General features: G+C 40.8%; 2 protein-coding genes and 1 pseudogene across 2 annotated transcripts; all 3 read right to left on the bottom strand.

Annotated features, from left to right (window-relative positions):
- Nucleotides 1-8,164: 8,164 nt before the first annotated feature.
- LOC130024336 (olfactory receptor 151-like) lies at nucleotides 8,165-9,091 on the bottom strand. The gene has a single exon (XM_056115052.1). It carries the CDS (start codon nucleotides 9,086-9,088, stop codon nucleotides 8,165-8,167), a length of 924 nt encoding a protein of 307 aa, XP_055971027.1. The 5' UTR covers nucleotides 9,089-9,091.
- Nucleotides 9,092-16,905: 7,814 nt separating this feature from the next.
- Nucleotides 16,906-18,905, bottom strand: LOC130024289 (olfactory receptor 151-like). The gene is made up of 2 exons (XM_056114992.1): nucleotides 18,849-18,905; nucleotides 16,906-17,856 (listed from the first exon to the last, which is right to left on the bottom strand). The coding sequence occupies exons 1-2, from the start codon at nucleotides 18,849-18,851 to the stop codon at nucleotides 16,906-16,908; spliced, it is 954 nt and encodes a 317-aa protein (XP_055970967.1). The 5' UTR covers nucleotides 18,852-18,905.
- A 6,681-nt stretch (nucleotides 18,906-25,586) lies between these two features.
- On the bottom strand, nucleotides 25,587-26,513 carry LOC130024348 (olfactory receptor 151-like; annotated as a pseudogene).
- Nucleotides 26,514-26,953: the final 440 nt, after the last annotated feature.

Raw genomic sequence — 26,953 nt, 5'->3', positions numbered from 1 at the left:
CCATGAAGAGAAGCAGCCTATGGAGAAGCACACAGGTGTAGGTGAGATTGAGGAGGGTGGGATAACTCGGAAATAGTGGCCGACTGGGGCTCTACAGGAGAGCTTCACCCTTACTCTCATCCACACCAGAGAGAACCCCTGAGAAGGAGGCCACCAACAGGAGCCGGAAGAGGACGTGATCCAATGTAAGGTTAGAGTGAGCACCAGCGCCTGCCCATGCCCAATGAGGAAGAACTGTACCATTGTCCCTGAATAAAGGATCAGAGCCATCTTCCTAGGGAGTCCAGCAGCACTGGGGAAACTGGTTGAGATTGCGCAGAGAAGGATGAAGGACAGGCTGCAGGGGAAGGAGCTCAAGGGCGATGCAGCAGAGAGCCTGCTGAAAGCAGGGATCCAGGTCTGCTGCCCCAGCACCATCAGCACTCAGATTCCTGGACACAGGACAGCATAGCTGAAGGAATGTTGCAGTTTTCACATGGTGGGTCAAACTTGGCTGCTGTTTAAAGACTGTGTGGGGCCATTTTTTTGTCAAATGTTTCTTCATTCACTCTTTAAACAAAACCAGGCTGAACCCCCTACAACATCATGTGTTCTAGAATATTGATAAAAAACGAGGGTTCCTTACTTGACTTCACCAAACCTCGCCACTGGAATTTGGCAGAAAACTTAAAGCCTCTTTTGTGGTGAGAATTTCAGACAAAGTGCTGTCAGTTGAATAGAAGATGAGGGAGGAGTCCCACCATTTGACAATCCCCATTTCTCTCCCTCTGGGCCCACAGGGATCTCTCATTTCATTTGAGACAAGAGTCCCAGATTTCAGCTGAGAGTTGGGTGAAGATGAGATTCTATGCACCAAAAACCCTTTAGTTCCCTCCGTGAAACCAACACCACAAACACAAATCATCTTTAGTAGAGGAGGAAAATAAAATCTAGAACCTTGCAAAGTAGAAAGGTTAACTCAAATCAATATTGTCCATGCCACAAAGCACTCACTCCGTGCAACTGTTTTTTATACACCAACACAAAAACCATTAAAAATATTAATCTATGTGAGCCAGACCAATAGTACAGCAGGTAGGGCATTTGCCTTGCACATTGTTGACCGGGACTCAATCCCCAGCATCCCATATAGTACCCCGGGTACTGCCAAAAGTGAATCCTCACTTCAGTGTCAAGAGTAACTCCTGTGCATCACCGGGTCTGACCCCAAAACAAACATATTAACCTACAAACTTTCCTCTGGTAAATTCTTCTCTAAGAATAAAAAATGAAACAGACTCGAATGATGAAATAATTTGGGGGGCTTCCAAGTGGGGCACTGGATTCCCAGGGTTGATTCTAGGTCAACGGCACAGCACTTCAATGCAGGAAACCCAGGTTGTGGTGTTTCTTTTTTCTAATTTTTTTCTTTGCACAAGGGTTACTCCTGGCTTTGTACTCCTGGCAGTGCACGGAGACCATATGGAATGCTAGGAATTGAACCCTGGTCAGCTGCATGCAAGGCAAATGTCCAACCCACTGTGCTATTGCTCCAGTTCGATGTGGTGTTTCTTGAGTCCTGTGATTCTGGGGACTACCAGGCCCCACACCCAGAAGTGCTCAGGGCCCTCCACAGGATGCTCAGGGAACTCTGTCTGCCAGGGATTAAAATGGTGCATGTAGGGCATAAACCTTAACCCTGGGCTATTTCCAGAGTGTCCATGAAATAAATCTGACAAACTTGGAGGACATCAAAATGAAGACAAGTTCATAAAGGAAGAGAAGATACAGATCTATGTTGGTAGGAGCCCAAATATCTGTCTGTTTTTTTAATCATTATTAGGGAGTTCTGACTCTGACCTGTGCATGTGCAATTTAGGACTAAGATATTTCAGCATAGTTTTCATATAAAATATGACCTGCCCTTCCCACAACCATTGTTCCTAGCTTTCTAATAATTGAAGTGCTACCTTAAATTTTTAGTTGCTGTAGATCTCTCAAACTCTCCTAATTTTATCTTAGTTTTTAAATCATTGAATCACCATGAGATACACAGTTACAAGGTTGTTCATAATTGGGTTTCAATTATATAATGTTCCAACAACCCACCCCTTCACCAGTGTACATTTCCTACCACCAATGTCCCCAGTTTCCCTCCCGACCGCATTCTACTTGCCTCTGTGGCAGGCACTTCTCTTCTCTCTGTCTTTCCATTTCTGTATCTCTTTCTATCTCTATCTATCTATCTATCTATCAATCTATCTATCTATCTATCTACCTACCTACCTACCTACCTACCTACCTACCTATCTCTCTTTCTATCTCTCTCTCTCTCCTTTTGGACATAATGGTTTGCAACACAGATATTGAAAGGTTATCATGTGTATCCCTTTACCTACTTTCAACACTCAGTTATTGTCCAGAGTCATCACTTCTAACTAGTATTGCCATACTAGTCCCTTTCTATCCTAACTGTCCTTTGTCCCCACACACTTGTGGCAAGCTTCCAACTGTTGATGTTTTCAACTGGAGTGTTAGCTCTTCTGTATGCTGTAGGTTGTCCTGCTCTCAGATCAGATGCTAGAGTGAGGAAAGCCTAGACTATGCCACTGTCTCTTCTAAGTCCTGACTTCCTTCTAAATTCTTCCTGCATTTTGTACCTGTGAAATTTCTACAAGAAAATTATGAGGGAAAAAATGTTGTGATCTTGGTTTAGGTATAACACTGAAGATATGATCTAGGCAGAAAAGGTACAACCTGCAGAATGTGTTGGCTAAAGGCTAGGGGAAATGGCAGGTGATGATTAAATGGAGCACTTTCAGTTTCGGGATAATTTAAGATCTCAAGTTCAGCATGCATAACAAATGTGCAAATATACTTGAAGTTATTCTGAGAGAAGAGCTTCAATTCTAATCATGAAAATAAATAGTAATTATTTGAGGTAAGGACTTGTTAACTAATTGGTTTCAATATATGTATGTAGAAATAAATGTGGGTATCAACTCATAACTATACACCTTAAACTACACAATATTAGCTATTAATGATATCTCTATAGACTAGTAAAATATATTAACAAACTGGGTTTCATTGAAATTAAGAAAATCGGTTCCTCAAAAGATACTAAAGAAAGAAATGAGCCACTGCCAGGAGAAAATGTTAACAAATGAATTATTTGATAAATGACACAGAATTTATATAAAAATTTTCCAAATCCATCAGTAGAAAATTAGTTTTAATACTTGGATATGCTTTTTCACCAAGAAGATACCCAGACAGCAGTAAGATTCAAGGAAAGAAGCTCAAAAATATTATCCATTAGGAAGATGAAGTTCGAACACTGTAAAAGAAAGTACACACTTGGAACTTTGGTGATGGGTGTGGTGCACTAACATACAACTAGTGAAGGACGAAACTGTGTTGCTAAAATTCACAATGTGGTAAATCAATGTGACCTGAATTTAAAAAATAAAAGGGTGGGACAAATAGTACCGAGGATAAGCTACCTTGCAGACAGCCAACCCTAGTTCTATCTCTGAGCACTGCTAGGAGTGAAGCCTAAGCAGAATCAGAAGACCAGAGCACCGTGAGGTGTCGTCCAAACCCTACCAACACCACAAAGCAAAACAAACAATCCAGAAAATGCTACTTGACAAACTGTAAGGTGATGTGTGGAGTGGCCACCTAATTTTAGTCTAAGAACCCAAAATGCATTATTAGGTGGGGTGGCCACCTAATTTTAGTTTAAGAACTCAAAATCCATTATCTCTAGTAGGATCCACACATTCCATTATCATTTATTTACTCAAATAAATTAAACTATAGAGTTGCAAAAAATATTTGCACACAGATATTCATGCTATATTTCGTAGAACTCCCAATAAGAAAAAAATATCCATCACCTGGTAAATAGATGAGCTTATTATTGTTTATTCACACATCAAAATGCTATCTCAATAATAAAATAGCAACCTATCAATACACACAGCAACATGAAATTCAAAATAAGTACATCAGGGAAGATAAATAACTACGATTGAGTGACTCAATTTGCACCTATTCTTGAAAATGCAAGTATTGAACAGTGACAAAAAACATAGCAGTATAATAGATAAGGACAATCCAGGGAAATGGGGAAGCATTTAAGGTTATGGGTATATTCACTCTGTTGAATATACAGTGAAAATTTCCCAAGTAGATGGATGAATGGATGCATAGATTGATAGATACACATTTATCTGTCATTGCTAACCGAATACTACACTTAAGTCTGTATATCTTATTAGAATAAGCATAGCCCATTAACACAGGATATTTGACTAGGTTACTTAATATTATCCTCAATCAAGACTGATTCTGACATATATGCTCGGTCTCCACCAAAAGATGTTAGTGTATGATTTCCTTATTGTTGTTGATCCATAGTCAGCAATGCTCTGGACTCTGGACTCAAAAGTCACTTCTGGTGATAGTCTAGGGAACATACAGGTAGGGACAGAACCAGGACTTCCTGAGTGCAAAGCATGTGTTTGAGCACAAGATGTTGATTTATAATGAGACTCTGAAATCTTTTATGTGACTAAAATCTGAGTAGAACTGCAGTGTAATTGCACTGATCCATCTGACCGTTCACATGCAAAATGTGAACCAGATTTGCATTGTCCTGTTCATGTCCTCCTTAAGGCGAAAGGAATAAAGACAGTGAAAATCCACTGCAGGAATGAATGGGTGTTGTAACATTGTACAACAAAACCCAATCATGAACAACTTTGTAACTGTATTTCATGGTGATTCAGCTGAAAAATAAATTTTTAAAAAATAATTTTTAAAAGAAAAGAAAAATGATAAAAACAAAATTCACCTCAGAAGAGTACTTTGCAAAAGACTTGTTCAAAGATACAAAGACAATCAACAGAATGGGAATGGATATTCTCCAAATACACATCTGACAAGGGGTTGATATCAAGGATATACAAAGTACTGGTTGAACTCCACAAGAAGAAATCATCCAACCCCATCAAAAAGTGGGGCAACGACAAAGCACTGTATAAATTCAACGCAATCCCTATTAGGATACCCATGACATTCTTCAAAGAATTGGAGCAAACGCTCCTGAAATTCATATGGAACAATAAGCCCCCACGAATAGCTAAAGCAATTCTTGGGAAAAAGAAAATGGGAGGAATCAACCTCCCTAACTTCAAACTCTACTACAAGGCAGTAATAATTAAAACAGCATGGTACTGGAACAAAGACAGAGCTGTAGACCAATGGAACAGGGTTGAATATAATGACGTCCCCCCTCCCAGGTATACGAGCATCTAATCTTCAATAAGGGGGCAAGAAAAGTGAAGTGGAGCAGGGAAAGCCTCTTTAACAAATTATGCTGGCAAAACTGGATGGCTATATGCAAAAAAATGGGCTCAGATCTCTGCCTAACTCCATGTACAAAAGTAAGATCTAAGTGGATTAAAGACCTCAACATCAGACCGGAATCTATAAGATACATTGAGGAAAATGTTGGCAAAACCCTTCATGACATAGAAGCTAATAGTGTCTTCAAAGATGTCACACCGCTGGCCAAGCAAGTGAAAACAGAGATAGATAAATCGGACTATCTTAAACTAAGAAGCTTCTGCACCTCAAAAGAAACAGTGACCAAAATACAAAGACAGTGAACTGAATGGGAAAGGATATTCGCCAACTACACATCTGATAAGGGGTTAATTTCAAGGATATACAAAATACTGGTTCAACTCCACAAAAAGAAAACATTCAACCCCATCAAAAAATGGGGAGATGAAATGAATAGAAACTTTGACAAAGAGGAAATCCGAATGGCTAAAAGACACATGAGAAAATGTTCCACATCATTAATCATCAGGGAGATGCAGATCAAAACCACAATGAGGTATCACCTCACAGCACAGAGACTGGCCCATATCCACAAGAACAAAAGCAACCGGTGCTGGTGCGGATGTGGTGAGAAAGGGACACTCCTTCACTGTAGGTGGGAATGCCGACTGTTTCAGCCCTTCTGGAAAACAGTATGGATGATTCTCAAAAAACTAGAAATTGAGCTCCCATTTGACCCAGCAATACCACTCCTGGGAATATATCCCAGAGAGGTAAAAAAGTATAGCCGAAGTGACATCTGCAATTGTCTGGTTATTGCAGCACTCTTTACAATAGCCAGAATCTGGAAAAAACCTGAGTGCCCGAGAACAGATGACTGGTTGAAGAAACTCTGGCACATTTACACAATGGAGTACTATGTAGCTGTTAGAAAAGACGAAGTCATGAAGTTTACATACAAGTGGTACTACATGGAAAGTATCATGTTAAGTGAAATGACTCAGAAAGAAAGGGATAGACATAGAAAGATTGCATTCATCTGGGGAACATAAAGTAACAAAATAGGAAACTAACACCCAAGTATGGCAGAGATTAGTACCAGGAATTTTACTCAATGACCCAGAGGAAACCACACATGTTAGGGGAAGGGGAGCTCAGAAAGAGAAGGGAACACCAAATAAAGGGGGTTGGGAGGATCCGCCCATGATGGGAGAGCATGCTGAGGGTAGACTGTCGACCATGCATGATTGCCACTCAATGCCTCTTTTGCCGACCATGGCATTCAAAAGGAGAGAGAGGGAAATGCCCTGCCACAGAGATAGGGTGGGATAGGGGCTGGGGGGGGAGGGGATGCTGGGATCCGTGGTGGTGGGAAATGCGCACTGGTGGAGGGATGGGTGTTTGATCATTGTATAATCGAAACCCAAGCACAAAAATGTGTAAGTCTACAACTGTACCTCATGGTGCCTCACTATCAAAAAATAAATTAAAAAAAAGTGGGGCAACGAAATGAACAGAGTCTTTCTCAAAGAAGAAATCCGACTGGCTAAAAGGCATATGAGAAAATGCTCTACATCATTAATTATCAGGGAGATGCAGATCAAAACAACAATGAGATATCATTTCACACCACAGAGACTGGCCCACATTCAAAAGAACAAAAGCAACCTGTGTTGGCGCGGATGTGGCGAGAAAGGGACCCTCCTTCACTGCTGGTAGGAATGCCGACTGGTTCAACCCTTTTGGAAAACAGTATGGACGACTCTCAAAAAATTAGAAATTGAGCTCCCATTTGACCAGCAATATCACTCCTGGGAATATACTCCGGAGAGGCTAAAAAGTATAGTTGAAGTGACATCAGCACTTGTTTGTTCATTGCAGAACTGTTTACAATAGCTAGTATATGGAAAAAACCTGAGTGCCCGAGAACAGATGACTGGTTAAAGAAACTTTGGTACATCTACACAATGGAGTACTATGTAGCAGTTAGAAAAAATGAAGTCATGAAATTTACATGCAAGTGGTACTACATGGAAAATATTATGCTAAGCGAAATGAGTCAGAAAGAGAGGGAGAGACATGGACAGATTGCGTTCATCTGGGTAACATAAAGTAACAAAATATGAGACTAACATCCAAGAACAGCTGTGATAAATACCAGGTTGTTCACTCCATGGCTTAGAGGCCATCTGCACACTCTAGGGGTAAAGGCAGCTCGGATAGAGAAGGGAGCACTAAATAAAGGGTGCTTGGAAGATCTGCCCAGGATGGGAGATGCCTGCTGAATGCAGTCTATGGACCGAACATGATTGCCACCCAACGTCTCTTCTGCAGACCACAGCACCCAAAGAGAGAGAGAGAGAACAAAAGGGAGTGCCCTGTCACAGAGGCAGGGTGGGATGGGGGATGGGGGTGGGTGGGTGGGAGGGATACTGGTAATGGTGGAGGTGGAGAATGGGCACAGGTGGTGGGATGGGTACTCAATCATTGTGTAACTGAAACCCAAGCACAACAACTTGTAAGCCTACAAATGTACCTCATGGTGTTTCACTAATTAAAAAAATTTTTTTAAAAAAGACTTGGTCAGTGTCAATACCCAAGTGAATCATAATATTATTTAAATGCTTGTTCTATGATCAGGTATAACTGTGTGCAGCAGTAAAGAAGTGTACGTACACAAACATGAATGGGGAATATCTGATATATATGGTGCAGGAAATGAGAAGGGGATGTAACCCTTAGAAATAGGTTCTACTTTTATGTAATGGCAAACATAATCACGCTTGACTGCCAGGGCTTCTATTATCCTAGTGAGCCAGAATGGGGGTCTTTACATTTTCCCCAGGACTTTTTTCAGCACATTCTTTACATCCTTATTTCTCAAGCTATAGATCAGGGGATTCAGCATGGGGATCACTGTGGCATAGAACACAGAGGCCACCTTCTCCTGGGCCATATTGCTGGAGGATGGCTTAAAATACATAAATATGGTAGAGCCATAAAAGATCCCGACTGCGGTCAAGTGAGAGCCACAGGTACCAAAGGCTTTGGACCTGCTCTCAGTTGAAGGCATTTGAAAAATTTTGGCAAAAATAAAGGCATAAGAAATGAAGATGGGAAGAGTAGATGCCAACACATTGAATCCACCTATAAAGATCATCAGAAGCTCATTGACATGGGTGCTGGTGCAGGAAAGCTTGAGAAGAGGAAATACATCACAGAAGTAATGGCGGATGACATTGTCCCCACAGAAGGAAACCTTAGTCATGGCAACTGTGTGGGATAAAGAGCCCAATGTAGATATGGAATAGACCCCAATCACCAACATACTGCACACCTTTGGGGACATGATGACATTGTACAGCAGAGGATTGCAGATAGCGACGTACCTGTCATACGCCATTGCTGTCAACATGAAACATTCTCCAATAATAAAAACACAAAAGAAAAAGAGCTGGGTCATACAGCCAGAGTAGGAAATAACATTTTTCTCCCAAAGAAAGTTTCCTAGGAGTTTGGGGGTAACAACTGAGGAGTAAGAGAGATCTAAGAATGACAAATTACCAAGGAAAAAGTACATGGGAGACTGGAGCTTGGAGTTGAGAGTGATCAAGAGGATCATGCCCAGGTTCCCCACAACAGTGACCCCATAGATGCCTAGAAACAGGAAGAATAGAGGGAGCTGGAGTTCTGGCCGGTGTGTTAATCCTTCCAGGATAAACTCAGTCACGGTGGAATAATTGCACCTGGTCATTTCCTTCAGGAGACAGGGCATGTGTGCCTACGAAAAAGAGAAACCATAGAAATTACACAAGTTATGTTCCTTGAAATAATAATTTTTAGTTTTGAGAAACAAATAAAAATCATGAAAATGGAATGTATCTTAGTACTACCTAATTTATTTGGTACTTAGACGATTATGATAAAAGTCAATTATGTTTATAATTATATGTTCAGGTTATAAAGAAGCAAAATCAATACACTGTGCCCAAAAGTATCTGTTGAAGCAAAGCTGCTATATGTGTTCTCAAAGATTAAATTGCTATCTGGAACAAGCAGGCACTCAGCAACTATAGGTCAGGATTATACCTTATATATCTAGTACCTCATTAGTGGTTGCATTAAGATTTTGTTAAGTACTATAAAAGTTATTCTGTGATTTCATAGGGCCTCTGTATGCATAGGCAGTTTGACAAACGCACAAGTTCCATCATTAAAGGGGCCGGGAAGCCCTATCTTACTGGAAAGGTGTAGATCAGAGGGAAGTAAAGTCCTTGTTTTGGAGGTTTTCAACATTTTTCTGAGTTCTTGGATTCAAATGAGTCAATACTCTGCTTTATCTTATTCTTTCCCAGTATATTGTGGCTTCCATGGACAAAGTCACATGCATAAGAAAGAAGAAAAGATAACATTTCTTTTAGTTATGTTCTGTTTTGAGCTAAACCCCAAAGTGCTCAGGGTTTATGCTTGGCTCTGCACTCATTAATTACTCCTGGTGGTGCTTGGGGGACCCTCTGGGATGCCAGAGATCAAATGTAAGGTCAGTACAAACAAGACCACTGCCTCACCCATTGTATTCTCGTTACAGCCCAGACAAAAAAACATTTCTTTCTTCTGCCTTCTCTTCACACCCAAAAACAACTGAAAACTCAGTCCTCCAATTCAGAGACATCAGGTGAAGCAAAGCAATAATTGATATACTGACATCTATTCTAGTGTTATGGTGGTACTATTCTCCCTAAGTAATATCACATCAAAGGGAAAGCTTTTGGAAAGGAAGATTACTAACTTGAATGGCATCAGGAGTGTATGCATTCTTTCACAGAATTTGAGATCATCTCACACCATCAGTTGAAGGGCAGACATTATCTACTCAGTAAATTGCTGTCTAGCTTTAAAGTATCAACACCAAACATTTTTTAAAAAGATGGTATTGAATTATGTTTATGAGAAACCATCATAAATTACAAGCTACAGGGTCTAATCAATAAAAAATTTTAAATAAAGAAATCAAAGGATAGTTATTGAAACTGAAAAAGAAATAAATCCTCGTCTCACCATGTCAAAGTTGTGTTTCTGCTCCAGCTGTGTCATGAAGTCTCTGTGTCTCTTCAGGAAAAGGCCTTCCACTCTGCTTTCCTACAAAGGATGGATCTGGGTTATCTGAAGGATCTGTGAGCACACTAAGGCTTAGAGACAACAGGTGAACAGTTGTCTCATCCCCTTTGTTACCTGTATCCTGTTCCTTCCTTTCTAAGCACGGGAATACTTGGACTTGTTCACAAGATTTTGACCTCTAAGGAGACAAATGATTCCAGTATCCTCCAGGGACCCGAACATCCAACATACAGTCTCAGAGGGGAAATTCCTTCAAGAAGAAGAAAAGAAATTCACAGGTTATCTCTGCACCCAGGAGAACAGCAAACTGGAACTCCTAATGTACTTGATTTCTCCTTGGACGTAGAAAACGTTGGACAGAATATGGTAATGAATCCCACTGGAATTACTGGAAGATGATCACGAAGAGACAGGCAATATTTTGGTGAGGCTGTTCTCAGTCATGACAATATATAGTCTCAGCCCTCTGTTCTGTGTTCCAGAATCATGACACACTCACAACTTCTCTTAGATTTTTAGCTCTTTTTATCACCATCAGAGTCAATTAACATGAATTCTCCTGGAATAATGACTAAGGATCCTAATGGGAGCAATTATAATCTACATAAAAGCCTCCTCTTTCCTTTGTATGTTCTTATTGGATTTGAGCAATTATATTAGGAATTTATCTCCCAAATTTACATGTAACTTCTATAGTTCCATAGTACTTTATAGAATAAAATTAGATGCTTTCCTGCTAAGATTAAGAACAAGACATTAGGATGTCTTGCCTCTCCACTTCCTTACCACTATACTGGTGCTGGAGGAAGCTGACACGTGGCTCAGGGGTAGAGGATACATCCCAAATGTGTGAAGCCCAGAAATGGATCCCTGGTACCACATGGAAGAAACACATGTGGGAAATAATAATGTGGGAAAAAAATAAAGGATTAAAATTTATAGGAAAATACCACCAAAATGGCAAGACTGTCTATGTAGGAAATTTAAAATCCTTCTGGAACTAAGTGATCACAGCAATCCTACAGGATATAATTTTAATATACAAAAGTCAATTTATCATGTCATGACGCTCACCATAACCATCTTGCCAAACTCTGCACCAGGCTGTTTCACTCTGGGTGCCCCAGAAAGGAATGGGTGAGACCCTTCTCTGCCCCAAGGGACCCAGGCCCAGGAGCCAAAAACCTCTAGAACTCAACTGCCGACATGCTCAAAGTCACTCTCCACACACTCAGGCCAAGCCTCACCCACAAGTGAACCTTTTCCTGGACCACTCGGTCGCATTCACAGCCATGCAACACTTCATAGGACATACCATACTCCAAGAGTACTGCACCACATTTGATGATGATTCAAAGTGGGAGGAAACCAACCATAGAGGGAAACATTACATTATTTTGGTTCTGTCCTGGGGCAGAGATTGGGGTTTGGCATAGAAACAGCCAAAATATGGTGGTGGGAAGGTATAATGGTGGTGGGATTGGTGTTTGAATATTAAATGTAATCAAATATTATAAACTACTTTATAAAATAAAATTTTAATTTTAATTTAAAATATTAATTATATTATGTAATTTATATATACATACAATTTAATTGATTAAATTATAAAAATCACATTCACCAAATTTAATCACGATCATCCTGTTGTTCATTGATTGCCTCGAGCAGGCACCAGTAACGGCTCCATCATCCAAGAACTGAGATTGAAAAAAGTTCCATATTCAAGGATGCACCAGGTTTAGGAGAATGAGACCTATCATTGTTACTGGTATTTGGCATATTGGGTATGCCACAGGGAGTTTGCCAGACTCTGCCGTGTGGGTAGGCTACATTCGGTAGCCTGCCAGATTGTCCAAAGTAAGAATGAGATTATAAAATGTCATCCCGCTGCAAATGTGGCCGCACCCTTCTGGGAGCTGGATTTTATAGTCTCTGGGTCTTGGCTGTTGATGGGATTGCACAGCACTGGGGGTCAGTTGGTGGGTGTGATCCCTGCCTACTGGAAGATGGAGGATCTCGGTGGAGGATGCTCAGCCCCGATCCAAGCAGGCTTGGAGATCTCAGCCCCGGGACCCAGGACTCTTGTCCCCCCTGCCTGGCTGTCCTCACCGGGGCCCCTTGGAGGGGAGGGGGCTGAGTTTCCCTCCCCACCCTGAGCAGAGTTCCGGCAGCTGAAGACCTCCAGAACCAGCCACAACCATGCTGAGACCACTCTCCACACACGTGTTTTCATGAAAAGAATAAAATTCACTCATATTCCATGCAAACAACCTCCAGTAGCAAGCCTCAGCATGATTTTTTTCCTGCCTGCTAGTCCCAGGATAAGCAATAGAATCCAAAACAAAGACCTGGTTGAGAAGTCATAGCTGTTGAGCAGAGAGAGGACAAACCTCTACCCCTGACCTGGAAAGCTCCTGCCTTGGACCGGGAAATGTCCTGATGACAGGCACTCTGGGGTACCAGGGAAAGCCCCACCTGGGGGAGACACTGCCAGATGCTCCTTCCTCTCCAGGGAATGCAGAGCAGGCTGGGATTTGGGCTGTCTGCCAGGATAGGAGTGATGGGCTCACTGTACAGGGAAGGATATTGCAGCCCTGAGATTCAGGACTCCTTGCTGGATCCCAAGGAAGGTCCTTATGGGCCCAGCCAGGGGCTGCCTCCTAGGCCAGGAGCCCCTCTGATCAAGCACCCCCGTGCTTCAGAGATGCCCAGAGCAGCCACAGCCCCCAAAGTGACTCTACTATACAACAAAAGTACAGACTTAGAACTTCGGTGGAGTATGTGGTATGCTATCAGAAAACTGAAGATGCATTAAGTTTCACTCTTAAAATGTACAGTGCGTTAAATCAAATTTATCAGATTTTTAAGAAATGGAAAAAGCAGTCACAACAAAAGCCTCTGAAACAATGCAGAAATGTCAATCTCTTAAATGGTAGATGAAAAGTAAGACTGGGTGGCCACATAGTTTTAGTCTAAAGGAATCTAAATTCACACCTTGAACTGTAGCACTGAGGTACTATCCTCCTCTGTTCATCGATTTGCTTGAGCGGACACCAGTAACATCTCCATTGTGAGACTTGTTACTGTCTTTGGCATATTGAATATGTCACAGGTAGCTTGCCAGGCTTTGCTGTACAGGCAGGATACTCTTGGTAGCTTGCCAGGATCTCTGAGAGGGACGGAAAAATCGAACCTGGGTCGATTGCATGCAAGGCAATGCCCTACCTGCGTGCTATCGCTCCTGTCCCACAGGATCCAGAAATTCCACTCTCATATATTTATTCAGGTGAATATATGAAATGAAATAAAAGCATAAATTCATAAAAATACAGAAGGGGGCTGGAGCAATAAGACTGCAGGTGGGCCTTTTGATTTTCACACTGCCAACCCAGGTTTGATCCCCAGCATCACATATGGCCCCTTGAGCACCTCCAGCAGTAATTTAGAGTGCAGAACCAGGAGTAACCACAGAGCACCATAAGATGTGATCCCAAAACTACAAAAATTTAAAATAAACTCACAAAACAAAATAAACTCACAAAAATACTTGCACACAGACATACTGTATTTTATATAGCCCCATACCAAAACTAACCCAATGTCATCCATCACAGCATAAGTAAACATATTATGGTTTATTCATACCTGGATGTGTGGGAATACTACCTCAGAATAAAAAGAATGGCCTATACACATGACATGCTTGACAATAAAATCAATAAGACTGGGGAAATAAACCCACAAAGAAACACATTATGTTTCATTGATTTGCAGGAATTTGGGGAAGCAAAAGTAACATACGGTGACAGGAAACACAATGGTGCAATGGGTGGAGAAACGGCAGAAAACGAGGAAACTTGTGGGGTTTCCAAGGGGTTCATTCTGCTGAATATAGTAAGTATTTCCTGGTGGGGTTTAGATGGAAGGATGGAAAGACAGATGATACATACCATTGGTGAAAACTGTACCTTGAGCTATGTTTATTTTATAATAATCTAACCATCCCCCTATCATATAGATTATTTGTCTAGTTATTTAGGACTGTATTACTCAAGAAGGATTCTAACATAACTGCATTTTCAAAAGAGATGCTAAAGTGTTCTGTCCTTATTTTTACTGGTTGCTGGTGTAGCTGCTCTCGATGTTTTTGTACCACACCCAGTGGAACTATGTTTACATGGGTCTCTCTGTGCTTGAAGGAACATGCAGGATATGGGGCAAAACAAGGATTCTTTTTAATACAAAGAATGTGGTTGATCCCAAAACATCAATTTCAGATGAGACTCTGGATTTCCTTGAAGAAGTGCCTCTAATAGGTAGAGTATAAATGCATCAATCCATCCGCTCACTTCTACGCAAAACATGAAAGCAATGTCTACCAATATCTCTCTCTGTCAAATCACACCATACTTTTACTCCCTTTTCTTCAGAATGGAGGTACAAGAAACTGCACCCTCCAAGGATGTGATGCTGAAGCTGTGAAGACATTTATCTCTGTTTGTAGAGTAGAATGACTCTCCATGGTCTGAAAGGGTATTTCATGTATCCAGGCAAGTCAGAGCTACACGGAAGGATCCAAAAGAGGAAATCCTTAAGCTGAACATGAAATTCAATCCCTGTCCATGTGTTAGTAAAGAAGTATCTTTGGGACCAGAATAACATGTAGATAAACTAAGAAAAATGCTCACTCTCTTTAGTGCCAACTGACGAAGTGGGTCAAAAGATGTCAGGACCTAGAGCAGTGTCTCTAAGGCTCAGGGCAGAGGTTTTGCATTCAGGAGAAGTTATGCCCTCCGTGTGAATGTCAGAGAGCTAACAGAGATAAAAGTATTGCAGGCACAGTCAGAGGTGGGGAAAGAACATAGAGTCTAAAACATCTCTAACCAGCGTGCCTGTGGAAAGGGTTTCTGGGAAACCCCATCTACGGTGAAACAGGAGGGAAAGTTACTAGAGGGGTATTCTGGGGCTGTCTTTAGGAACAGGTTCATGTTCTCAGTATCAATGTTTCTGGGTAAAAACTATCACTTACAAAGCTAAACTGAAAAGGCAGAACTAACTCAAGCTTTGCTGGAAATGGGCTTTATTTCTGACAAAATGTATTTATGGCTTAGCTTGCATTAGAAATTATCTGTGATTTTTTCATATTCTTTGGAGAAAGTTTTTTGTAGAAAAGATAAATGCAGAGAAAAAGTAGGGCCTGGAAAAGGACCATCAAATCACCAAGGGGCCAACCATTTTGACTCTATTCTATCCATAGCTTCCTTAGAGGGAAAGGAATATATATATTCAATGCTAATTTATCTTGGAATACATTGTCAAATGTACCCAATTTACATAATCACTGACCACAAAATCATAATACGATGTGAACGCTTGTCTATGAACAGGTATGAGTGTTTGTGCAGTCTATACAAATGATTAGAATCTGATATATGTGTTAGTCTCCTGCCCCCGCACCTGGCTGTCCTCGCCAGGGCCCCTTGGAGGGGAGTGGGTTGAGTTTCCCTCCCCGCCCTGAACAGGGCTCCGGCAGCCGAAGACCTCCAGAACCAGCCACCACCATGCTGAGACCACTCTAAACACGCATGAAGGTACCAGCAGAGGAACAAAGGCATGCGGGTCCCGGGGCTGAGATTTCCAAGCCTGCTCGGATCGGGGCTCAGCATCCTCCACCCAGATCCTCCAAATTCCAGTAGGCAGGGGTCACACCCACCAACTGGCCCCCTGGCGCCGTGTAATCCCATCAACTGCCAAGACCCAGAGACTATAAAACGCAGCTCCCAGAAGTGCGGGGCCGCAAATGCTTTATTATCTCATTCTTACTGATAGCACAGCGGTAGGGCGTTTGCCTTACAAGCGGCCAACATGGCTGACCCAAATTCGATTCCTCCGCCCCTCTCGGAGAGCCCGGCAAGCTACCTAGTGTATCTCGCCCGCACGGCAGAGCTGGGCAAGTTACCCGTGACGTATTCAATATGCCAAACACAGTAACAACAAGTCTCATGATGGAGACGTTACTGGGCCCGCTCGAGCAAATCGATGAACAACGGGAGGACTGTGACCATGACTGTGACTTTGGACAAAATGGCAGGCTACCAAATGTAACCTGCCCACACGGCAGAGTCTGGCAAACTCCCCGTGGTGTATCGAATATGCCAAATACCATTAACAATGATGGGGCTCATTCTCCTAACCCTGGAAGAGCCTTTGATATGGCACTTTTTAAAAAACCTCAGGGCTAGGATGAAGGAGACATTAGTGGGGACTACTCAAGGCAATCGATGAAGAACAGGATGGTCGTGATTGTTGTGATATGTGTTAGAGGGAACAAAACTAGGGAACAAATCTTTGAAAGAGATTCTAGTTTTATGTATTCAAAAAAAGAGCATAATCACAGTATCCCCATAACCTTAAGCAGTTCTGAACCGCAGCAAAGGGGGAGTGAGGTCTTTACCTTTTCCCTAAAGTGTTTCTCAGTACATTCTTTACATCCTTATTTCTCAAGCTGTAGATCAGGGGATTCAGCATAGGGATCACTGTGGTGTAGAACACAGACGCCACCTTCTCCTGGGACATATTGCTGGAGGATGGCTTAAAATACATAAATATGACAGAACCATAAAAGACCCCAACTGCTGTCAGGTGAGAGCCACAGGTACCAAAGGCTTTGGACCTGCCCTCAGCAGAAGAGATCCGAAGAATACTAGCAATAATGAAAGCATAAGAGATGATAATGGTCGAGGTTGATGCCAACACATTGAATCCACCCACATAGATTACCATGAGTTCATTGACAAGGGTGCTGGAACAGGAAAGCTTTAGAAGAGGGAGAATGTCACAGAAGTAATGGTGGATGACATTGTCCCCACAGAAGGAGACCCTAGTCATGGCAATTGTGTGGGCTAAAGCACCCCATGTCCCCATGGTATAGACCCCAATCACCAACATATTGCACACCTTTGGGGACATGGTGACACTGTATAGCAGAGGATTGCAGATAGCTACATATCTGTCATATGCCATTGCCGTCAACATAAAACACTCTCCAATACCAAAAACACAAAAGAAGAAGAGCTGGGTCATACACTCAGAGTAGGAAATAACATTTTTCTCCCATATAAAGTTTCCTAGAAGTTTTGGGGTAACAACTGAGGAATAAAAGAGATCTAAGAATGACAAATTACCAAGGAAAAAGTACATGGGAGACTGGAGCGTGGAGTTAAAAACGATCAGGAGGATCATGCCCAGGTTCCCCACTACAGTGATCCCATAGATGCCTAGAAACAGGAAGAAGAGAGGCAGCTGGAGTTCTGGCCGGTGTGTTAATCCTTCCAGGACAAACTCAGTCACGGTGGAGTGATTGCACCTGGTCATTTCCTTCAGGAGACAGGGGATGTAAGACTAGGAAAAAGAGAAACCACAGAAATTGATAAAGGGACGTTCTTTAGACTGATGATGATATTAAGTAATGGTACAGAAGAGAAAAGCATGATAATGCAATTGAAACATATATTGTCTAACTAACAAGAGCTGACATTTGGGTGCCCTCAAAGATTGCTAGTATTGGAACCATGGAGCACCCAACTATTACAACTGCCTGGAATGATATCTTAAAGCATCGGCACATCATTGGTCATGTCATCAAAGATTTATTGAAAACAAAACATTTCAGTGGCTTCATAGAACCTTTTTATGTGTTGGTTCCTGTGCAGCAAGGACATTTCCACAAGCAACAAGTGGCCAAGGTATTCACATATACAAGACAAGGTTGACATCTAGGGAAATTCAGGTCATTACTAACTCTAAGTTTAAGTGCTCTTCACTTCATTCTGACTTCCTGGATTCTTGGGAGTAGCTGGCTATATCTATTTCTCTTCAAATAAAACTTTGACTATATTCTCTCTATGATTTTATCTGATGAAGCCACAAGGAGTGATGAAAAAGACAGCTCTCCCCTCTGCTCCACTCTCTCCACACAGACAGGAAACTGAAACTTCAGTTCTGTGTCCGTGGCATTGTGAGGGTTTAGTCAACAAACGATGTCAAGAAGGTTACTATTGGCTAAAAAGATTACCTAGATGTACCACATCACAGGGAAGGACTGGAAAAGAAGACTCAAACTCTATCTATGGGCTTGAACATTTTTAAATTTTATGGCTTTTTCTTTTTTGTAATGTAAAATAGCCTCACACTATCTGCCAAACGGCCCATCATTCTCAGCATTCTCTGCTCCTTACTTGCTGTTTTGGTCTAGTGTGATCATCAATGGAGAGAGAGAGGAGAAAGAAAGAGAATGTTAGAGAGAGAAAGAGAGAGAAAGAGAGAGAGAGAAAGGGCGAGGGAGATCAAAGGGTGGATATTGGAAATGAAGAAAAAAGAAAGCCTCGTCTCACCATCTCCAAAGTTGTGTTTCTGCTTCAGCTGTGTCATGCAATCACTGTGTCTCTTCAGGAAAATCCCTTCCAATGTGTTTTCAGCTAAAAAGAATGGACCTGGGTAATCTGTAAGATCTATTAGAGCACTAAGGTTTAGAGACAACAGGTGAATGATTATCTCTTCCCCTTCCATTCCTTTATCCTGTGCCTCCCTTTCTAAGCAAGGAAATACTTGGATGTTTTATTTGCAGGATTTTGGCCTCCAAGGAGATGAGTGATCCCAGTATTCTCCAGGTACCTCAACATCCAAGAAATATTCTCAGGGGGGGAAATTCTCCACAGAAGATAAAAAGCAATTATCAAGTTATGTCTGCATTCAAACAAAAATACACTCAGAATAAAAGAATTACCAATGTACATGATTTATATTTTCAAGGAGAAAATATTGGGCAGAACATGATAATGACTTCTTTCTGGAATGACTGGAAAATGATCAAATAGACAGGAAAAATTTTTATGAGGCTGTTCTCCATCTATTCAATAGATAGTCCCAGCCTCTGTTCTGTGTTCCTTGAATCATGGCACATTCAAAACTGCTCTTAGATTTCTAGTTCTTTGAGATAGCACAGCGGGTAGGGCGTTTGCCTTACAAGCGGCCAACATGGCCGACCCGAGTTCGATTCCTCCGTCCCTCTCGGAGAGCCCGGCAAGCTACCGAGAGTATTCGATATGCCAGACATAGTAACAACAAAGTCTCCAATGGAGACGTTACTGGGCCCGCTCGAGCAAATCGACGATCAACGGGAGGGCCTTTACCTTTACCTTTTGTTTTTTAATCTATTTTTTATGGAATCACCGTGAGAGAGAGCATTACCAAGCTGTTTATGATTGGGTTTCAATCATACAATGTTCCAACACCCATCCCTTCACCAGTGTAATTTCACAGCAACAATGTTCTTTTTAAGACCAATTCAGATGAATTCTCCTGGGATAATGAGTAAGGTTCCTAATGAAAACGATTATATCTACATAAAATATCTCCTCCCTCCTCTATGTATTTTTACTTGATTTGTGTTATTGTATTAGGAATTTATCTCCCAAATTTACATGTAGCTTCTGTAGCTCCATAGTACTTTATTTATTTATTTTACTTTTTGGGTCACACCTGGCGATGCTCAGTTGCTACTCCTGGCTCTGGTGCCCAGGAATTACTCCTGGCAATGCTCGGGAGACCATATGGGATGTTGGGAATCGAACCAGGTTTGGCTGCGTGCAAGGCAAACGCCCTACCTGCTGTGCTATTGCTCCAGCCCCATGTAGCTCCATAGTACTTTAAAGAATAAAATTAGATGCTTTCCTGATAAGATCAAGAACAAGATATTAGGACGCCTTGCCTCTACACTTTCTTTACAATTATACTGGTGCTGGAGGAAGGTGACTTTTGGCCAAGCGTAGAGGATATGTACCAAGTGTATGGTGCCCAGAGATGGATTTCTGGTGCCACATGGAAACACATGTGGGAAATAATGTGATAAAAATAAATAGAAGGAATGAAATTGGTAGGATAATATCATTTTCTGATCCAAAATGACATGACTGTCTATGTAGAAAATTTAAAATCCTTCTGAAATTAAGTGGTCACAGAAATCCTGCAGGATATAATTTTGATATACAAAACTCTATTTATCTCACATTAAGGACTGAGTAAGTGGAAGTTTAGCACACACTGTTGTAACCATAGGACCAACAAACAAAAGAAATTCTTAACTATAAAACTAAAAAAATGTATATGATCTACACATACTAAGCAACAGAATATGATAGAAAAAAATAAAAGAAGTCTATAACAAACATGAGAAAGAAGAGCCAACACTGTTCAGGTGTTATTTCTTCATGGATGAGTTTTCTATTGATAGAACTGTGCTATCCCTAAAGCCCATAAAAAAATTTTAAATGATTTACTGCCACGGGAAAAATACTTCCACATCAAGTATTTTGAATCATTGGAATACTATTGGGAAATTATATACCCAGAATGTAGAAAGAATTTTCAAAGTTGAACAAATAAATTAAAAATAATGGAACCAGAGCAACAGTACAACAGAGAGAGAACTTGCTTCCCATGTGGTAGACCTGGTTTTAATCTCCACCATCCCATATGGTTCCCTGTACACCACCAGGAGTAATTCCCGAGTGCAGAGCCAAGACTAACTTCTGAGTGCTGGCAGGTGTGGCCCAGAAGAGAAAAAAACTTCTCAAAATTAATCAGTAATAAATTATGAGAACCATAGTTGAAACGATTCTTCATCAAAGATACACTTATGATTATAGACCCAGTTGGAAAAGGTCCTTAAGAATATTGAGTTTAAGTGAAAACAGAGATAGATAAATGGGACTATCTTAAACTAAGAAGCTTCTGCACCTCCAAAGAAACAGTGACCAAAATACAAAGACAGTCTACAGAATGGGAAAGGATATTCGCCGAATACACATCTGACAAGGGGTTGATATCCAGGATATACAAAATACTGGTTAAACTCCACAAGAAGAAAACATCCAACCCCATCCAAAAATGGGGCAATGAAATGAACAGAAACTTTCTCAAAGAAGAAATCCGAATGGCAAAAAAGCACATGAGAAAATGCTCTACATCATTAATCATCAGGGAGATGCAGATCAAAACCACAATGAGATACCATCTCACACCTCAGAGACTGGACCACATTCAAAAGAACAAAAGCAACCGATGCTGGCATGGATGTGGCGAGAAAGGGACACTCCTTCACTGTTGGTGGGAATGTCGACTGGTTCAGCCCTTCTGGAAAACAGTATGGACGATTCTCAAAAAATTAGAAATTGAGCTCCCATTTGACCCAGCAATACCACTCCTGGGAATATATCCCAGAGAGGCAAAAATGTATAGTCGAAGTGACATCTGCACTTGTTTGTTCATTGCAGCACTCTTTACAATAGCCAGAAACTGGAAGAAACCTGAATGCCCAAGAACAGATGACTGGTTAAAGAAACTTTGGTACATCTACACAATGGAGTACTATGTAGCTCTTAGAAAAGATGAAGTCATGAAATTTACATACAAGTGGTACAATATGGAAAGTATCATGCTAAGCGAAATGAGTCAGAAAGAGAGGGATACACATAGAAAGATTGCATTCATCTGGGGGATATAAAGTAACAAAGTATGAGATTAATACCCAAGAATAGCTGAGATCAGCACCAGGAGGATTACTCCATAACTTAGAGGCCAGCCGGGTATCCTAGAGGAAAGGGCTCTTCAGATAGAGAAGGGAGCACCAAATAAAGGATGTTTGGAGGATCCTCCCAGGATGGGAGATGCATGTCAAAAGTAGACTATGGACTGAACATGTTTGCCACTCAATGCCTCTTTTGCAGACCACAACACCCAAAAGGAGAGAGAGAACACAGGGGATTGCCCTGCCACAGAGACAGGGGGGATGGGGGGATGCGGGTGGGAGGGATATTATCCATGGTGGTGGAAAATGGGCACTGGTGGAGGGATGGGTATCTGATCATTGTATAATTGAAACTAAAGCACAAAAAATTGTAAATCTACAACTTTAAAAAAAATAAAATAAAATAAAGGGAAAAAAAGAATATTGAGTATATTATTTGTTACATATAAATTTCATACGTTTATATAATTTCATTGATTACATTTTAATATCACATTAACTCACAATACAACAAAGGTACAGACTTAAAACGTTGGTGGTGTGTGTGTGGTGTGCTATCAGAAAAATGAAGATGCATGTAGTTTTACTCTTAAAATATACAGTGTGTTAAATTGAATTTTTAAGATTTTTAAAAATGGAAAAAGTGATCAGAACAAAAGATTTTAAAGCAATGAAGAAATGTCAATTACTTAAATGGTAGGCTGAAAGTAAAATTGGGTGACCACATAATTTTAGTCTGAAGGAATCTATATTCATACCTGCAACAGGATTCAGAAATTCCATTCTTATATACTGACTCAGGTGAATACATGAAATAAAATAAAAGCATAAATTCACACAAAAAAAAAAACAAATGGAGGGTGGAGCGATAGGATAGCAGGTTGGCTATTTACCTTGCATACCGCCAACCTAGGTTGGATCCCCAACATCTCATGTGGTCCCCACAAAAACCTCCAGGAGTAATCCCGAGTGCAGAGCTAGAAGTAACCCCTGAACACTGCCAAGTGTAAATCAAAAACTAAAACAAATGAACAAACCTACACAAAAAGACTTGCACACAGACACTCATATTGTATTTTATATAGCCCCATACTAGAAATAATCCAATGTTCACCACAGCATAAACAAATATATCATGGTTTATTTGTTCATGGGTTTATTTGTTCATGGTTTATTTGTTCATGGTTTATTTTATCTACATAGGAATACTACCTCGGGGGGGGGGGGGAAATGCCTACTGATACATGACATGCATGAAAATCAAATGATTACATTGGGGAAAATAAACTCACACAAAGTAACACCTTATGTATCACTGGACTTGCAGGAATTTGTAGAAGTGAAAATAATAGACAGTGACAGCAAACACAGTGATGTAGTCGGAAAAGCTAATACAAGCAAATGAGGAAAAGTAGAGGGTTTCCTGAGACACTCACTCTGTCTATTTCCTGAGACACTCAGGAAATATCTTAGATATTTCCTGATTTTGGGTGGGTGGAAGAATGGAAAAACAGATGAGAAACATCATTGGGGAAAACTGCACCTTGACATATGTTTATTTTATAGTCATCTAAATATCCCCCTTTCTTATAAACTGCTTGTTGAGCTATTTAAGATTGTCAGGGCTGAAAGATAGCACATCAGGTAGGGCATTTTCCGTGCACACGGCAGACCCAGGTTCAATCCCCAGAATCCCATATAGTCCCCTGAGCACCTCCAGGACTAACCTCTGTGCATTTCTCGGTGTGACCCAAAAAGCAAATAAAAAGAAATAAAATATAAAGACTGTCTTACCGAAGAAAAACTCTAACATAACTGTGATTTCCAAGAGAGATGTTAAAGTTTGCTGCCCTTATTCCTACTGGTTGGTGATGTTGCTGCTATCGATGTTTTTGTGTCAAGTCCAGTGGAAAAACATGTACAGGGATCTCTCTGTGCTTCAGGGGACATGCAGGATATGAGGCAGAAAAATGATTTTTTTGAATACAAGTATGTGGTTGAGCCTAAAACACCAATTTCAAATGAGACTCTGGAATCCTTGAAGAAGTACATCTCATAGGTAGACTTTAGAAGCATAAAACCATAAATCCATTACTATGCAAAATGTGAAACATGCAAAACGTGAAAGCAATATCTCCCAATATCCCTGTCTTTCAAATGACAACATAGTATTACTCCCTTTTCTGCTGAATGGAGATGTGAAAAACAGCATCCTCCAAGGAGTAGTGAAACTATCAAGACATTTATCTCTCTTTGTAGAGTAGAGTGCCTCTCCATGGTCTGAAGGTTATTTTATGTATCCAGGCAAACCAGGGTACACTGAGGGATCCAAGAGACACAATCCTTAAACTGAACATGAAATTCAATCCCTGTCCATGTGTTAGTAAAGGAGTATATCCTTTACTGGAATAACATGGAGATAAACTAGGAAAAACGTTCACTCTCTTTTGTGTCAACTGAGAAAGAAGGTCAAAAGGACGTCAGACCAAGAGCAGTGTCTCCAAGGCTGAGGGCAGAGGCTTTGCATGCACGTGCACAGGGTACTATGCATGGCACCCCTTGCAGCTGTGTCCTCCTCTGAGTGAATTGGTCTCAGGACTGTGAACTTTCAGTCAGAGAATGAACAGAGAGAAAAATATTGCTGGCACAGTCAGAGGTGGGGAAAGAACAAAGAGTCTACCACATCCCTAACCAGGGTGCCTGTGGAAAGGGTTTCTGGGAAACCCCATTTTCAGTGAAACAGGAGGGAGAAGTGACTTGACTTCCCAGAAGGAAATTATGGGGCTGTCCTTAGGAACATGTTCATGTTCACAGTAACTATGTTTCTGAGAAAAAACTACCACTTACAAAGCTAAACTCTGGAAAGGAAGACCTCACTGCTACCTCAGCTTTGCTGGAAAAGGGCTTCATTTATGACAAAAATGTGTTAATGGCTTACCTTGTGTTAGATATTAAGATTTTCAAAACTCTGTGATTTCTTTTCATACACTTGGGAGAAGCTGTATTGTACAAAAAATTTAATTGCAGGGGAAAGTAGGACCTGGGAAAGGACAATCAACTCACCAAGGGACTAACTATTTTAGAACCTATAGTAAAGGGCTGGCATAATTCGATCCATAGCTTCCTCAGAGGGAATGTAATATGATCCACGCTAATTTTTCTAGCAAAATTTCTTCAAATTTTTCAATTAAATCTCCAATGGAATATGGTCCACGCTAATTTTTCTTGCAAAAATTCTTAAAATTTTTCAAATGAATTTCAAATAAAAATTTTCAAAAATTTTTCTTGGAAAAATTTTTCAGTTAGCATAATCAATGACTAAAGAATCATAATACAATGTAAATTCTTCCTCTACTAACAGGTATGAGATGTGAAATCCATATCAATTACTAAGATCTAATATATATTTTACAAGGAACAAAACTAGAGAGCAAACCCTTGAAAGAGGTTCTACTTTTATGTATTAAAAATAAAAAAGAAAGTATAATCGCAATATCCCCATAACCCAAAGGGGTACTGAACTGCAGCAGAAGGGGGTGAAGCTTTACCTTTTTCCGAAGGTGTTTTTCAGTACATTCTTTACATCCTTATTTCTCAAGCTGTAGATCAGGGGATTCAGCATAGGGATCACTGTGGTATAGAACACAGAGGCCACCTGCTCCTGGGCCATATTGCTAGAGGATGGCTTAAAATACATAAAGATGACAGAGCCATAAAAGACCCCGACTGCTGTCAGGTGAGAGCCGCAGGTACCAAAGGCCTTGGACCTGTCCTCAGCGGAAGACATCCGAAGAATGTTAGCAATAATAAAAACATAAGAGATGATAATGGTCGAGGCTGATGTCAGCACGTTGAATCCACCCACATAGATCACCAGACACTCATTGACAAGAGTGCTGGAGCAGGAAAGCTTTAGGAGAGGGAGAATGTCACAGAAGTAATGGTGGATGACATTGTCCCCACAGAAGGAGACCCTAATCATGTCAATTGTGTTGGCTAAAGCACCCCATAACCCCAAGGTATAGACCCCAATCACCAACATATTGCACACCTTTTGGGACATGGTGACACTGTAGAGCAGAGGATTGCAGATAGCTATGTATCTGTCACATGCCATTGCCGTTAACATAATACATTCTCCTATAGCAAAACCACAAAAGAAAAAGAGCTGGGTCATGCACCCAGAGTAGGAAATAATATTTTTCTCTCAAATAAAGTTTCCCAGGAGTTTGGGAGTAACGACGGAGGAATAAATGAGATCTAAAAATGACAAATTTCCGAGGAAAAAGTACATGGGAGATTGGAGCTTAGAGTTGAAAGCGATCAGGAAGATCATCCCCAGGTTCCCCACTACAGTGACCCCATAGATCCCTAGAAATAGGAAGAAGAGAGGCAGCTGGAGTTCTGGCCGGTGTGTTAATCCTTCCAGGACAAACTCAGTCACGGTGGAGTGATTGCACCTGGTCATTTCCTTTAGGAGACAGGGGATGTGTGACTAGGAAAAAGAGAAACCATATAAATTAAAAAAGGGACATTCATAAGACTGATGAGGATATTTTTTATTGTGAGAGAAATGAAAATTACCATGCGGTTATAATGTATTTTATATAACCTTAATTTATTTTAATTATAAGTAATGCAAAACTTCAACTTGTTATATTTTTCAAATCAACAATTAAATTATTTACATGAGTCTAAAGACACACAAAGGAATAAAGAAAATACTCAATGCAATATTTCCAACATTCTCCAAAACTACCTGACAAACAAGAGCTGGTATTTGGGTGCCCTCAAAGATTACTTTGGTATGGGAACTAGTAGGTACTCAACAATTAAAACTGTCTAGGATGACATCTTATTCTGTTTGCACATTACTGTTCACGTCATCGAAGATTTATTACAACAAAAAAA

Source organism: Sorex fumeus, unplaced genomic scaffold (assembly GCF_029834395.1).
Source record: "Sorex fumeus unplaced genomic scaffold, SorFum_2.1 ptg000028l, whole genome shotgun sequence".
Classification (NCBI taxonomy): Eukaryota; Metazoa; Chordata; class Mammalia; order Eulipotyphla; family Soricidae; genus Sorex; species Sorex fumeus.
This window is presented reverse-complemented; position numbering and strand designations above follow the sequence as displayed.